Source organism: Lissotriton vulgaris, chromosome 5 (assembly GCF_964263255.1).
Source record: "Lissotriton vulgaris chromosome 5, aLisVul1.2, whole genome shotgun sequence".
In the NCBI taxonomy this organism is placed as follows: Eukaryota; Metazoa; Chordata; class Amphibia; order Caudata; family Salamandridae; genus Lissotriton; species Lissotriton vulgaris.
In genome coordinates this window covers 894,090,028-894,106,945 of record NC_141693.1, presented here as the reverse complement: position 1 = coordinate 894,106,945, position 16,918 = coordinate 894,090,028, and the positions used below count along the sequence as shown (strand labels likewise).

At 40.4% G+C, this 16,918-nt stretch overlaps 1 protein-coding gene across 2 annotated transcripts in view; it reads right to left on the bottom strand.

Moving 5' to 3' along the window:
* Positions 1–16,918, bottom strand: part of MYOF (myoferlin) — a 550,379-nt gene that overhangs the window by 114,429 nt on the left and 419,032 nt on the right. For both annotated transcript variants that reach the window (XM_086922487.1, XM_086922488.1), the window contains 2 exons: positions 9,056–9,132; positions 1,568–1,579 (listed from right to left, as the gene is read on the bottom strand). In XM_086922487.1, coding sequence (XP_086778613.1) covers positions 1,568–1,579; positions 9,056–9,132 — 89 coding nt within the window. The remainder of the gene's footprint in view (positions 1–1,567; positions 1,580–9,055; positions 9,133–16,918) is intronic.

The following is a 16,918-nucleotide window of genomic DNA, read 5'->3' as shown; positions in this document are numbered from 1 at the left end:
CTACCCTAAGGCATCCCAGCACTGTCTGCGGACTTCGACCCAAAGGCCAGCTCTGCTAGAGGTAGTTGAGTTAAATTAAAATAACCAGGTTTTAAGTTGTTTTCTGAAGGACAGGTGATTGGTTTCCTGTCGAATGTCAAGGGGGAGGGTGTTCCACAATTTCACCACATTATAAGCGAAGGAACGGCCACCACTTCTTGCCCTCTTTATTTTTGGAACTGTTGTGAGGAGCATATTCGATGAGCGAAGGCTTCGGTTAGGATGGTATTGGATAATCAGGGGCTCATTGATTGCCGGACCTGTTCCCTGAAAGGATTTGTAGGCGATACACAGCACCTTGAATTTAATCCTTTCTGAAATAGGTAGCCAATGTAGGGTCTTTAGTGTGGGTTTAGCTGATTGCCTATGGGAAAGGTCCATAGGACAAACGAGCTGCACAGTTCTGTGTGATCTGGAGTCTATTTATCGTGGCTTTCGGGTGTCCTAGGTATAGTGCATTTCCATAGTCCATTCGCGAAAGAATGAGAGCCTGGATCATTATCCTTCTTGACGAAAACGGGAGAAGTGGGAGCACTTTACGAAGCATCCTCATTATGCCATAGCATGTTGCTGATAATCAGGCAGTCTGGTATCCAAAGGTCAGAGAGCGGTCCAGCCACATACCCAGACTTTTGATCTGATTTTTATCCTGTGGTGTGGGGCCGAAACATTTTGGCCAAAGTGGTCCTGTGCTAGAGATGGGCGAGTTATCTAGGAGCATGTATTCGGTCTTCTCTCCATTCAATTTTAGACAGGAGAGCTCCATCCATTGTGCCACTTTCTCTAGACAAGGGCCTAAACTTGCGAAAGAATTACCAGGTTAGTGCAGATTAAATCAATGCTGGTATATCAATAGCGTTTTCTATCCTATTTGAACTTAGAATGGCCCTCTTTAGATGAATATCTTTTAGAAAGGAGTACTCACCTGAAAGAGGAACATGACACTGTAGGGGTTCACTATTTTGAGAGCCCTAGAATTTGAAGGAAAGTTTCCTCTGTCAGTCCATCACTTACCAGAGAGTATGGGTCCATGTAGACCCTATACTTAGAACTGTAAAGCCCCTGCCACTAGCCCCACATTCAGCAGGCATGAGGATCCTCTCAGACAGATGGTCTCAGGCAGAAATGATACATTTTCAATCAAAAAAATCTGACAATGACAGATGTGGGAAAGGTCAATCTCTTGTCAGAGTACCTAGCACAAATCGCTTTAAGCTCCAATGACCCCTCATTGGCAGTGCCCAATTAATAGCTAAAGACCGGGCATCATTTGGTCATCACATATATTTAGAATGGTGCAATCATTGGCAAAAAAGCAGTGGCAGTGCAACTCTATCTTATGCAGCCAACTATATCCATAATTCCTGAAGGTGCAGTCTGGCAAATATGCCAGTTTAATCTTTAGAATTTGCTAGTGGTACATTTCCAGAAGAAATGCATTTTCAGAGACACCCGTGGCAGCATTTGCAGGAAATATACAGATAATTATAGCTTTAAACTAATGCAAGAGAAATATAAAATGCATTACCTTTTCTTGGAGCTGTTTTCATGAATCCATTCCGCAAATATGCAGCAAAGGAAAAAAGCAGGATAAACAAATGAGTAATTATAAATGTAATAAAAAGGGCGCAAATTAGTAGTATCAGCATAGTGAAAGAAATCTCAGTAATTCAAAGTGGAATAGATTTATCATTATCCAAAGTAGAGAAAAAAGGATTCGAATGCCACCAGAAATTGCTTACCTGCTTCGTTAACAGGAGACCCCAATTATAAATGTGTGATTTATTACATACCACAAACTGAAAAGACAGAACATCTGTAGAGCTGAGTTTCTTGAACTATTAGATCTGTATTCAATGGACTAGTAACCAGTGTAAAAATTAAAGGCCTTTATGGTAGAGGAGCTAAAGAATATATTTTATACAAATGCTCCTATGAGTTATTCACAAAATATACAGCATTTGTAAATTCTAGGGTAGTTTTATTTTTTTAAGTCTTTCAAAAAATTTCAAAATACTTTAAGTGCAACTTACTCTTCTTTTTTCTTAAGCCAAGTGCAACACAGTTGGCCCGAAGGCAACATGCTGGTCTCTTTTGGAGAAATCTTTGAAATCTGTGCTGGGTGTTTTAGTTACATGTCTTCTGTTGTTCAGCATTGCGCCTCCAATTAATGAGCCTTTTTGTTTATAGCGCAATTTCCATTAGGTTGCCATTTTTCTTAAGCACTCGCCCAGTCGAGATTATATTAAAAGAACTGGCATGCCTCACACATATGAATGCACTTTCCATTTTATGACAGGTACTTATTACCTGAAGGTACCTATGGAACAATTGGCATACTAATCAAATTCCTGGCTTCCATTATGGTTGCCATTGCTAGTCACTGAAAGGTTTTCAATGTCATCCTGGCCAGTTACAAGCCTTGGAGAGAACATGGTGGAGCTTATTGTCAGCTACTGCATGAGTGTTTATGTCAAAGTTTTAAGGACAGGTGCCCAAACACTGTCAATGCAATGGCAATTTAGGGAGGGAATGTTTTCGGTGTGGAATAAATTCGAGAGTCAAACTAAAATTGCGTATGTGATTACAGATAAATAACATTGGTTAATTCTGAAAACATTTTTTAGTAAGTGGTGCAAGGAATATATTTCATACTCGTTGATATTTCATAAAGGTTTATAAGTCTTTATTGGACCAAGATTAGTTACGTAGTGAGTTCTTTGATCAGGGTTGGCTAATCTTTTAGCTCATGGCTGAGAACTGCCACATCGTTGAAATTAGAAGAATAAAAGGCATTTTTTGCTACAAAACTGTGTACTGCCTAAAGGGAGAAGAGGAGTTTGCATTAAATACTCATGTAAACTTTCTCTGGCCTAGATTTTGGATGGTCTACATGTAAAGGGCATTATTTTATGGGTTACAGTACTTGCAAAAGTATATTTATAATTTTAGTTTAATGCTTCGCTGTAGATACATTGCAAGATATGTTTATTTGGCATCCTTTGGCCTAAAATCAAGAAATAATTAATTTCTAAGAATGTTTTTACTATGAATTACCGTTGCAAAATGGATCTTCAAAAATGTGCTGGTTTGCATTGCAAGAGAAGTCTTCAACTCTTTGCATAAAGTGCCGACATATGTCAACATCTGGAACATTTCAAAGGTCCTAATTATCACATTAGTAGGGTTTGAGTGGCCTGCTAAAAATAAATGTCGTCCGTGGGTCAAACAGTGGCTATTCATTTTAGAGGCAACACTGTGGATAAGAGATATTCTTGGGTAGGCCTCCTTGCTCTTCTTTCCACCAGGTTTATCTCTAGGACTCTTATTTACAGACTAGGGGGACCAGAGTCCGGTCAAGGACCTAGAATTTATTGCGGAAAGGCCTCACTGACTGTTTTTCTTCATTGCTAGCTTTTCACGTGTATGAACATTCACAAAAAAAAAGTTTGGAAAATGTTATGCTACTGCAGTCAGTGTATCGTTCAACAAGTACTAGCACCACGTATGAGCCGTAGTGTCGATTCATATCCTCAAACACAGTAACATTTGAAACTGGAAGGGTGGAAAGCAGGGTTTTAAATGGAATCAATTCCTAATTTATCTTTTAGAACATTTAGGAAAGAAAAGAAAACGGGAAAATGAGTCGGAAGCAAAGCCTGCCTGTAAACTACGGTTTTATTATATATTTGGTTTAAGGTACTATGTGAATAACTCCTGCTGGATGCTGAATTGCATGTATATATGCTTAAACATTTCAAATCACTGTTTTTATTACAGGTTTAACAGGATCACCTAAGCTTATTTTAATTTGTGATTTCGGTAAGATAACCAATATTTCTTTCATTAAGTCAAAGTAATGGTATTTACTTTATGTAAGTACGAGAACATTAAATGCAAGTTGATTCCTCTCTTCCAATACCAAATTGCTCTTTAAAGAATGAGGTATGTAATAAAACTGCAGCTATCAGTTTTCCTACAGTTAGGAAACTCCAGGGGTTTGCATTGCTCTAAATCAGCCATCTTGGTTTAGTTATTTGGAGGTGTGGTAGGCAGACACATGCTTTAAATTTCACATTTTATAAAAATAACATTGCTTAATAACCATTTACCATTTTATTAACACATTCATTTCTATTGCTATAATAATTGCTTATGATGGAAACCACAGAGTTAGGAAGTGTATGTGCTCTATCAATTATTAAATGGAATTGCTACTCAATGACCCATATGCCAAGTACTGTTGGGTAAGAGCATTAAAAATTACACAAAAATTACAAACTGAGATTTTGGAGAGACAGAGCTATAAAAGACAAAGGCTAACCAATACTTTTGCAATTCCTTCAAGATCTAATTTAGCAATATCACCAGAATACATATATATATTTAACATTCACCAGGTAGGTGAATGTTAGGAGTTTAAGACCATCATAAAAATATGGTGTTTTCTACATTTACCAGACTAATTCATCTCTATGATTTTATTGTCTTAAACAGGTTTACAGGTTAAAGGTAGTACAGATTTTATATTTAACTTTAAATCCATCACTATCTGCTGCATATAATACGTTCCTAATAATTTTAAAATGTTTATTTGACTCATAGCATAGCAATAATAAACTGCTATAAAAATACCCATCCCGATTGTTCAAAGAAGACACCCTGCCAAAGTTTCAGACATGCACTTTTCAGCCAAGTGGTTGAAGCCATCGAACAGTTGGTTCAAATGGCTTACAATAGACATGAAGGAAGGTTTCAGAAAAGCTGAGAAGAACTGGAATAAACGTCGTAGTTTGATGATTTTGACATACCGTACTCATTATAAGAGCATCTTTCTCTCCAAAATCTCTCTACAGAAGAAAAACCAAAAAGAAGTTAAACCTTTACCACGGAAGCACCTAAAGCCCAGATTAGGTCATTGACATGCAGTCACTTAAATACATACATGCACTGTTGTTGGAGAAGTCATTTTGCTGAGTGCTGTTGACATACCGCCCAAAAACTAGAAATTGGAATGTAATTTGTGAAATTCCTATATACGTCATATTTAGGACTTATGCCATTCAAAATGTAACAATCCTGTTCTTTCCACTTGAAGAATTTACCACTTCAGAGGACTTACATTTCTCTACATAACTTACAGTGGTCTTCAAATTGATCTTCCACTATATAAAAGTGGTTGTGAGAAACAAAGACTGTCAAGTGATTTTGCTACACATTGTCTACAACTGGTGATTGATACATATTCCCAACAGATGGTCTGCATGCATTTCAGTGAACCATCATGTGATACTTTGCACAATGACTGAAAGTGACAAGTGATGTGATAAAGGACATGGTTGGAAGACTGCATTGAAGACAACTGCAACGACTATTGGCCCAAAAGACCAAATACCACTTGCGCCCAAGACTTAAAGAGGCACGTATTGCCTAGAGATGAAGAACCAATGTAAAACAATCTCTTTTTGGTTGATCAAAACAATTTCAGATATTGGAATTATTTTAGCTGCACTCAAGGTTGTAAAAATGCATTTTATGTATGTTCCTATATTTTCCCTCTACAAACTACAAGATAATTCTAACATTTTTAATTCAAAATGCAACGGTCCCAAAACATATTTCTCGACACCAAGACCAAATACAATATTTAAAAGTACATTAAAAAAATATATGTGAATGAAAATATTTTTATCAACGATTTATAAGTTGGGCATGTTGTGGATGCACAAAATGTCCAGCAGAGTTCTGTACTTTCATCAGTGTATTTCACCAAGCTTCATTAAATTCACATACCATTGGTGCCAGCAGTGCTTAATTTGAGCTGGTGGTTTACTGGTACTCAGCACCGGTGCCTGTGAATTTGCCACAAAGTGGCACTGCCTTGCTAATTTAGACACAACGAGAGCAACAGTTAATTATTAACTCAATATACATTTAAGATACATATTACCTATCACCCAAGCCATTCTTATAGCTTTGGGGACCTGAAATAGTCTGAATTGTCACACTTATAGGAGTGTGAATGTTAGTACTTGTGTTGTTACTATCATTGGCAGGACTGTCCGGGGCAATGTGTGGTGCAAGCTTCAGTGGATTCTAGATGAGACCAGGAATTTATTTTTTTGCAAACTAAGCACTGGGTGTCAGAGTAACTTCCTGAGCTAATACCACTGAAAACCATAACCTAAAAGGTGGACAGTATTGCCATGGAATGACACCCCTATTCAACATATCAGCCCAAATTTATTGCTGACTACAAAGTAGTTTCCAAGGAGGTATGAGATTGCAGACTTAAAGTGAGGAGAAAGTACTTCTTCTAAAAGCCACCAGCACATGGAGTACTACACTTCTCAAATGTTCACCTCCCTAAGGATTACATCAGCTTAGCAGAATATGGATGCCTGGTGAAAATATGTCAGGAAAGTAAGCTTGCCTCAAAAAGGATCTAGATGGAAATGCTGGCACAATACATAAAGACTTGACAAGGTGCAGTCCAGGACCTGCAACATTGCAATCTGCCAATCAACAAAAATAGACCAGCCACCTACAAACAAAATGTACATTTTGTTATCCTGTGACCTAGATATTGTGTGGTCTACCATAGGAGGAAAGAAATCAGAAAGCATCACTTAGTGCAGCTGTGAAAGAAAAATAATATATTGAATGTTGCTTCAAGTTGACTGGCTCAAAATGAGTTTCCAATGAATTCCATTGATAATGAAACAGTTATGATTGTAGAGTACTACCCTTTCCATCCAAAATGTAAAGGGAATTAAATAAGCTATGTGAAACTGAAACCCAGTATTATGGTATTAAAAAAACAGATGAAAGTACGGAGATGCTATAACGTTTTCCACCTTACGGCACATAGGTTTAGATACCAAAGCAAGGGTGAAGGAGGTGTTGTGCATGACAATTTATTCTGTTAACTGTCGAAACTGAAGAATAGCTAGTATACCTGCAAAGGACACACAACTGGATTGCTCAGCCTGCTCATACACATTATAACAGGCATCCTTTTCTACAAAGGTGCTCTTTACATTAACAAAGATCTAAGGATCCAGCAATCAGGAAGTTTTGTTACCCATGAGATGGACCGCGTATTTGACCAACCATCTAAAACCAGTAGACACAAATCTGGGGCTTATTCAAGATATTAAACATATACAATAGCAAAAGGTTCAAGAACAGGTTCAGACTGCAGCACATGCATGTCTGAATATATGGTAATAAAAGGGAGTAGCTACATAGTATGTATATATTTATCTATGCATTAGTAAACAAATGCCTGAAGCAATTTCCAAACTGAACGTCTAAGCAGTTCAGAGAAAACCTGGATGTGACGGATCATAATTAAGGATTATAATACTATTGTTAGAACATTCACTGCCAGCATGCGCATGTTATTTAGCACCCAAGTAGAGCAAATTCCCATGGACTTCAAAATATTAACAGATACTAAAACCGATTAGGTAAATGGTACCCTCTTGGACATAATATATAACCGTGCTTTAGTCAAAGAGGCTGGGAACAAATCAAGGCTTCTGCTTTAAAAAAAGAAAACACGTACTGGCTTTGGACTGGGTCTTTTTAATTGGGGTTTTGCCTCGTTAGAATGGCTGCAGATGACATGGATCCTCAGATATGATGCTGTGGAAACTACAACTGTGCGTGCGTTTAGGGCCCCTCGCCAGAAACCCACCTACAAAATACGTACCTTAGCTTTCCATGCAGGTTGTAATACTCCCAGAAACCCTAGCTAGTAATAATGCACACATTTAAACTGAAAATCTCAAATCAATTAACATGAGATAAGTACCACCAGGATTGGGGTGAGGAACACCACACAGTAAAGAAATGGCAAAGCAAGTATGATTATTTGCACTAAGTAACTTTCTTAAAGTCAGGTGTCTGTAGATGGAATACCACTACATGTTCATGCTTCTGAAAGGGACTTATTTAACTCCGCAAACATGGGAGTGCAACAAGCTCAGAGGAGAAACACAAAATACAACCAGGGTAAAAAAAAAATTTAGTGGCTTAAGACCACGTTCCCTGTGCAAGTTCAGTCAGCAATAGGTGAATCCACCACTGCAATTGTTGAAGCAGAGGACTCCTGCTTAAATAAGGAAGAATCAATGGCTTTCGTTTTTGGGAGAGTTGATGCAGTCTTGAGTCCTCGATGTAAGGAATATTGATTTAAAATACAATATGCTCACTTATCTAGCATATTCCCTCTATTTAATAGCAAATTCTATTGGGCAAGTAAAACTCTTGGATTCAAGGTCTCTGTATTCAGATTTCATTTTGTATTTGCACAAGAAACTCAAGGCTGAATCTTTTACATATTTCTCTCCCCCATACCATAGATATGTTGCAAGCATGTCTACAACAGGCTCCATCTCAGTCTCCCATTCTCTATGTGGGTTAACACAACTGGAAATTTTGGCATCAACATTCTTAGTATCTTGAAGATACTGCACGGTGTGTGTGGTGCTTAGTGCACCTTTCAACAAAATCAATTGCAAAGTATATTATCAGTATACATCAAGAGTCAGTAGACCTACTGTTGCCATTTTTGACACCTTAATATAGACACCGGAGCAAGTCCAGTCCGTATTTCTCTATTCCCAATTAATAGTAATAAGCTGGGAATCTATTTTGAAGGAACAGGATTTGATCTTTGAGAGAAAGGAGCAGATTGCTCAAAACTTATATTTGAGTGCCCAACCATTCATCCATGATCAAATAAGTGGTCCAGGGCCTCAAACATAGGAGTGTTTCACAGTGGATTGAAGAGATGCTGTTCTTTTTTTACAATTCAAAATTGAAAACAAAAGCAACAGATAATCATTAAATTATTTACACAGCAATTCTACAGTAGCTTCAGTTGATTGGTTGGGAAAGCAAATGTTAGTAAATTAATAGCGCAAGCAAAAATGTATCTTCTAAAAAGGATTCACATTGTGGCTCTGAGTATCAGAGTACAAGGACAGAAGCAATCAGTGAACATTACCTGAGAGGCAAGTAGTGGCTTTGTGTCTTCAACTTCAATTATTACATCTCGAGGTGGTGCTGATGACAGCATTGCCACTATAAAGGAACAACAGGTGAAGGTAAATGCGTGAAGATTAACCGGATAATTAAAAAGATAAATACGTGGTTTACAAATTAATTCAAACACAACAAACAAGAAAATATTAACACAGAGGGAATACGACTATTCAGCTGAACTAAATGATAAATGTTGAATTGCATTTGTGACTGTGCACAGTTAAACGTGGCATAGAGTAAAACGAACAACCAGTATTGCTTCTTTAACAGTAAATGTCTTTCATAGGACAGTACATCCTATGCAACGAATCCATCTGTACATTTCAAATGGCTGCCAAAATGTCTCATATCGACAAAAAATTAATTTCTGTGCTCAGACTGCTCAGTACAGGGGCCACAAGACCAGAGTTTTTATCCCAGAATGTCCAGAACAAGTGTGGAATTTCCTCAATGCTGTACTTTGAAAGAAAAACCTAGCTGTCCATAACATCTGTAGAACCCAGAAGTATTCAACATTTCCTATTTCAATTTCGTATTCTTAACTTGGAGAAAACAATTTCATCTCTGCTTAGCATCTGCACATAGAACTGTATAATAAATAGTGAGTACACCAGTAGTAAACCGTGTATGACAAGGTGCAGATGAATGTACACTTAAATAAAAATAAGCAACAGAGACTAAGGTGAAGGAATTTAAGAAAGTAAGGTAACCCAGAACTGAAACAACTAAGGAAGTTTCTGATAAAATAATTCTCAAATAATGCGTTGTATAAATCACAGGATACATTATGGGGGTAAAGGAAACAGGTCACAAGGAAAGTGTGCAGCCTAAAGACAGGCATATATCTGGCTCGATGTAACCCCCTTTGAGCAATACTGCTCTAAATCAAAGTGGTAAGTGAAGTTTCACATATGAATTTAACGACTTCCAACCAGGTTCCTTACAACTCACAATTTCCCTTTACCAATACCAAGATATTTCATGTGTGAAAGTGGCACACACTGGCCCCAAACTAAGTTTGCTTCAAATTTTATAACTAGGCCTTTGTGTATAGTGCAAATGTCAAATCCAATTAAAGGATTTTTTTGCTGCCAAGTGTCATTTCTGTGTGACCTTGTGAAGACAACAGGCGTATAACCCATAAACCAAGTTGAGATCTGGGTAGGTGTACGAAAATAAACAACAAAATCTCAATTGGTATTATTAAGGGTGTCAGTTAGGCAAGTATGTACTTAACATTACAAGGAAAATTTATTTATTTTATTTATTTATTTAATTTATATGGCGCGTTATAACCACCGGGGTCTCTAAGCGCTGTTTGTCCAGATTTACATAGTGAGGTATTGCATTCACTTGATCCCACCTGTACACCTAAGGTCTGCTCCATGCTTGTTTAAATAATACAGTTTTTAGTTTTTTTCTGAAGGATAGTAAGTTACTTTCCTTCCTGAGTTCTGGAGCCAGTTTGTTCCATAAGGCTGGGAGTGGGTTGGCAAACGCACGACCCCCCACCGTGGTCAATTTGAAGCGGGATTGGGACAGAAGAGTGGCATCCGACGAGCGCAAAGTCGAAAAAGAAGGGAGAAGTCGAAAAGAAGGGAGACTCCGAATAAGTTTGGAAAAAAGTGCTCATGGCATCATATGTTTGAAGTTTTACAAATGAAAATACAGCTGTAACAGCACTGTAGGCACAGAATGCAAATGCAGCCCGAATTGGACTTGGTGCACTATTGTGATCGTGACACAAATATGTGGCCACTCAAGTGACAATGTGAGATCAGCCAAGAGGCGCAGGGTGACAAAAATTTGTGAAATATGTACAGTGAAGACTTTGTGGTTGAAAAAGAATGATTTACAATATCAGGGAATGTAATAACTGAGCGATTTGATGGAGCCACAAGGGGTTTTGGCGCCATTAGTTGCGCTGAGGAGTCGACGACGTTTCGATCCTAATCAGTCAGGATCTCAGGACTGGGTAGCCGGGAGGACAGTGCTGTACAGGGACTGAAGAAAAGGGATCAGGGCGCAGAAGGGTGCATTGGGAAGGCACGCGTGGGTGAAGTCAACGCACGTGGTGATGCCTACCTGTGGTTAGACTGGCTGTGAAGAAAGAGGGGTGGAGGCCGGTCTGGGCGGGGTGCAGCATGGAACGTGTGTTGTGGCCGGTGGCTGAAAGAGCGGAAGAGGGGGGGGGTGGTTAGTGGGTTATGAGGGGAGAAGGGACGTGAGTGGAGAGTTGGGAGTGGGCGGGGAGAACCATGTACCTGGGGGACCATGAACACAGTCCAGTTTCCACAGTTCAGGTGTGAACGCTGTACCATTGGGGCGATGTTAGGCGTGAAGGCCCCAGAGGATGTGGGGAGTCCTACGGAAGAGGAAGGGTTTGTAAGGCAGAGGGGGTGGGCTGCAATGGGTGGGCATCAGGTAAGGGTGGTTGGCTTACCTTGAGGAAAAGGTCCTGCAGAGTAGGTATGTAGGACCTGTAAGTGGTTGGGTGGTGGCCTCAATGTGGATGGCTTGGGCGCTGCAGTTTTTACCCGGGGTGCTGTGCTGGAGTGGGATGAGAAGCAGGAGTAAAACACCGGAAGCGGCAGGAAGCCTGACTGGAGGTAGGCTTCGGAAGAGGGGAGTGTGCTTGAGCACACGCTTACCGGTTGTTTTGCTAGGAATCCAACATGGTGGGCGGGGGTCGGCCGGGAGCGGTCTACACTGTACATATTTCACAAATGTGTGTCACCTTGCGCCGCCACATATTTGTGTCACGATCACAATAGTGCACCAAGTCCAATTCGGGCTGCCTTTGCATTCTGTGCCTACAATGCTGCTACAACTGTATTTTCATTTGTTAAACTCCAAAGACATGATGCCATGAGAACTTTTGTTTCAAAACTTATTCAGAGTCTCCCTTCTTTTCCTTGTAATCTAATGTGCATACTTGCCTAACGGACTCCCTTAATTATACCAATTGAGATTTTGTCGTTTATTTTCGTTCATTTCTGTGCAACCGCATTGAAACATGGAGCAGGAAGCAGTTGGCCATAGTGAAGCTTGAAACAGGTCTAGCATCCTGGCAATTATTTGGATTTCATGCACATTTTTCCCTTGATGGGAACATTGTAGAAAAGTTACAAAGAAGTTTGAAAGTCATGACAAATCCTTCGATACCTCAGACTGAGTAGTACTTTGCTCAGCCTCTTCATGGAGCTTCTCAGCACTCCGCTCCAAGAGGCAATCTCTTTCTGACAAGTAGTTTCATAAGCAGAGACAAAAATCAACAACAAAACCATTACGAGAGGGTCCAAGGGATATATGATTTAAAGACCCGTACCTGAATTTTATCCCCAGCTCCTTCTATATGTATAACACAAAAGGGGTCTACCAGCTTAATTATGTAGCTGCAATGTCAATTAGGTGACATGTGGAATGTGTAAAACGTTCAGGCAAAATCCACATGTTTGTATCTGACCACTTGAACCCATTGTTTGTGAAACTGCTTTGCCAAGAATCAGCAAAGCAGTGGAAACACTGAAACTGATGTAAAGTGGAAGAGACCGTGGAAGGGGCTAAGGTGCTTGTGCAGCACCTGCAGCGCTTGCCAGGCTTGTTGGGGGATTAAAATGCCTGGATGTTACCGTCCATGGTCCCGCCCCTATTGCCTTAAGGAGTTCTCATGGTGAAAGTCATGGGGGTGAGCCGGGGAGGGCAGAGATGAGGGGGCTGGTAGGAGGACAGTCTACATCTTAAAAGACGGGCAGCGCGGCCAGAGCAGTGAGACATCCTCAGGTAGCCACAGGCAGCTGGCGACCTAAACGTGGCTTGCAGTCCACTAATTCCTGGGGTACGGACTATGACAGAATAGGAAAAGCAAGAGCTTGAGTACTAATTCCATTATTATATATACAATTTTGAAGTATTTGTTTGCTCCACGGTGGACAGATGCTAAAACAGAAAAGTCAGAAGCGATGAAGTAGCTATCACATCGCCTTGGAGTCACTGGGTGACATATATTGCAACAGGATTAATCCTGTAGACAAGACCACGGAAAGTAATAAAATCTGGACTGAAAACGTAAAGTACCTGAATAAAGAGGAGGCTAAAAGCAATTTTGCAAAACAACTTGTGCCCGTATGGGATGGGAGCAAGAAAGAGATAATCACTAAGCTTCAAGGTTGCAGGAAGCCATTCACATCAGATTGCCCAAAAGGCACCAACAGCCCTCATAATGGGTCTTATGGTAAAAACACTGATACCTGTGACTTTTGTCATTTGTTATATTGATATTGCACAAAAGATTAAATGAATGGATGAGATTGAGGAGGCTGGTGTCTCCAACCCAATGGGTCATGTGGTGGGGGATCCTACCATACAGTGTTTGTCTGGGAGTAAGCATCCCAATAGTTTTGATAGAGCTAAAAATACATCAACTCGAAGGCAAGTGTCAATGAGGGACTATATGATACCAAGATGGGCATCAAAAGGGGAATTAAATAAATCTAGGCCAATAAGATACAGAAGTGAGAGTGCATCAGAGAGGCTCCCACCTGTTCCAAGGTCCACACATTGAGGGATATAAGTTAAAGGTCACATGACTAAGCCTCTGTACAGAACAGAGGCATTTGTATAAGAGCCTGTCATAACTATTGTAACAGGAAGTCAAGGACAAAACCATTGGCCTACTGCAAGATCTCTATGGAGGTCCCTTTTTACCTACATAAGTAAGAGATTACACTAGTCCTCGGTGCCTGGTCTGCATAAAGAACATTTATTGACCCAATGACAAAGGTGTGAATAATAACCTGCTGTGAACCAGCAACTAAAAGCAGGTTCATGAAAAGAACAGTTTTAATACTGGTAAAGAAAATCTTTTTCAGAAGGGGCATGGCTAGCAAGCCAAGATGGCCGACGCACTCCACTGAAGCGTTGTATCTCTACCCCCTAATCCGACATACATCCTTCCCAGCTACGAATATTTCACCACCAAACGACCCTGTCTGAGTGCTGCTTCAACTCTCTTGCCTGCTGATGCTTTTGTGTGAGCTGGCAGCCCCAAATTCTGGAGTGTGGCGGAGGGTAAGTGGATGAGGCCTACGACCACTCTGCACCCCAGCGTGGTGCAGTGTGCAGTGAGCGGTGTGGAGAGCTGACTGTGGGGCTAGGCTGACGTTGCTGTTTCGCCTTCCATGAGTCGAGGGCAGTCCGGGCAGTTGGATGTAATAAACAACAATCTCGTCTACCTTGGATTTCGCATCTGGAGTTAGGCGATGCACACACGCAGGTCTTTAGGTGGGGCCCTAGAAGATGCACTGGCTGGCGGAGTGCGCAGCAGGAGCTGGCACCAAAAGATCTAGGTTGTTCCCTGCAGCCAGCCTTCTGGGCTGTAACTGTCACGAGTTCGGAAGCTGAACCATCCAGCAACCAGTCCTGGCTACAGGACTGGTTGCTGGATGGATTGAGCACATATGGAATGAAAATACCTTGTTTACAAGCACATTTTCCAATTGGCAATTGAGAAGGGCAGGGAAACTTGCAATGTAAGTGTGCCTGAAGAGAAAAAGTTCTTTGTTCAAAGCTGAGAGTCAAAAGTAATAAATACATTGAAATCAAGTCAAAAGTAGCATGGGAGTTGTGAGGAGCCCCAATAGAAGGAGCAGAGCTTCGCCAAGGGCTATTCAGCAATTCAAGGCTACCTTTGAGATCTTTCTTTGGTAGTCTGGGTACTATACCTCACTTGAGTAAATTTCTTCTCTTCATGAATCCCGTGTGAATGAAGTAGACCCTAGGATAAGAACAGCAAGTGAGCTCACAGGGTTCATTGAGCTGCATGTGTATAGAGGGATCTGAGCCACAGTGTCACAGAAAATACTAGCCACTCAGTACAAGAAAGATCTTCTTCCTCCTAATAATATGGAGAACGTCAACGAGCTTATTAAGCATTACAACTCCATAATGACAAAAATTTACTCCCTAGCCCCGCCTAAACTCAAAAGGGTTCCGGACAAAGACAAAAGCCTGCGGTTCATGGTTCTCTCAATGAACAAAGACGCAAACTAATACTAACTGAAGGGCAATGGACATAACATCCCTCATCTCCTCACTTAAGACTGCTGAGAAAATCCAGAAACTCCTACAACAAAAGTATCCTGAATCTAAAAATATACTTATTTAGATCGGAACTTGGCAATGCCAAAAACAGACTAAGGAAACTATTTGAAATATTAAAACAGCAGTCAAACAAAATGGCCAAATCCACACTCCTGACATCATAATCACATCTAAGCAGTGAAGATTTCTCCTCCTCCTTTACTGCGAAACAACTTCCCTAGGGAAGGAACTCAAGACTGCCGCTGACAACACTTCCTCTAAAAATTCTCCAACCTATCCTCCAACCCAACCTACTATATCAGGATCCAAAAATAAAGCCCAGTGGTCCTCCTTCAAACTTTAAAGCCACAGAGACATCACCAAAATCTTATCGACTATAAAACAAACAACCACTACAACGACCCCCTTCCGTCAAATTGCTGGTCATCTATCTACCATACTTTCATCCTCATCTGGACCAAGATTATCAATGCAACACTTTCACAAGAATCCATCCTGGATTGCCTAAAAACCAGCCAAGTCATCCTTATCCTAATAAAACCTACAGAGAACCCTTCGGGCTCAAACAATTTCCTACCAATAACTAACATTCCCATGCAAAGGGAAAGTAATAGAAAAATGTGTTCAACAACAGCTAAACCAAACACATAATGGACTTCATACTATTTGACATCTGTCAATCCGGTTTCAGACTGGGGGAACAACACCGAAACAGCTATTCTACATATAGTAGATGCCTCCCTACTAGCATTAGACTGTAATGAAACATGTCTGCTTGTGCTGCTCGACCTCTCGTCTGCGTTCTACGCTGTTAACCATGGCAAAATACTAGAGAGACTTGAGATTAGAATGGGCATATTGTGAACAGTCCTAAAATGGTTTACATCCTTCTTAGATAACAGAACGCAAATATTCATAGTGAATCAAAATCTTGCCACCACCTCCAATTCACATTGTCTAAGGTCCATAGTAGACCTTTGATACAGGACCTTTCAACTTTTGTCAGGCTCTCAGGTTATAAGACAGCATATGGCCAGCCAAGGAAGGTGCACATCTTAGTATGATCTAAACAGGGGATTTGGTAACCTCTGTCACAAGACAGACACTCTTCAACTTCGCCATTAAACAAAGTGTGGCGATTACTCCGAATTAAGCACCACAACAGCAAGGTGGTCGATTGATGAGATCTTCCACATAGTCAAGCCATAGTTCCTCATGCAGTTAAGAGGGGCAACTAGGCAGGATACCTCAAAGTCTTCTACAGACTATTTTCCTCAGCCTGAAGACAAGTGGCATTTTTTTAGCCCAATAAGCCAGACCCACAGGTTAACACCAGAAGCCACTTCCACCTATACGTTTCTAAGAAAGGGACAATTGGCTTCTTATAAAAAGCAGAGGCAATGTTGTTGATGGGTGAACATTGGGCATCAAGTGTGTTCTGGATGTGGCTATACAGGAGGACCAGGTGACACTAATAACAAATGAGCCCCCCAGAATGAAAACTCACATTTTGTTAATATGGATTTATCCCCTATGGACAGCTGACACATTCTACCATTCCTTACACCACAGGCCATTGTATAAGTTTTGTTGGCATTCACTTCCAACTTCAAGTTTTCCATAAAATCATTATAACTCTTAAGAATAACTATAAGAATGTCAAGCCCCCACTGCGCTTCCTTCAAATCAGGATGGCTTAGTCTGGAGCATCTATGCCCTTAGC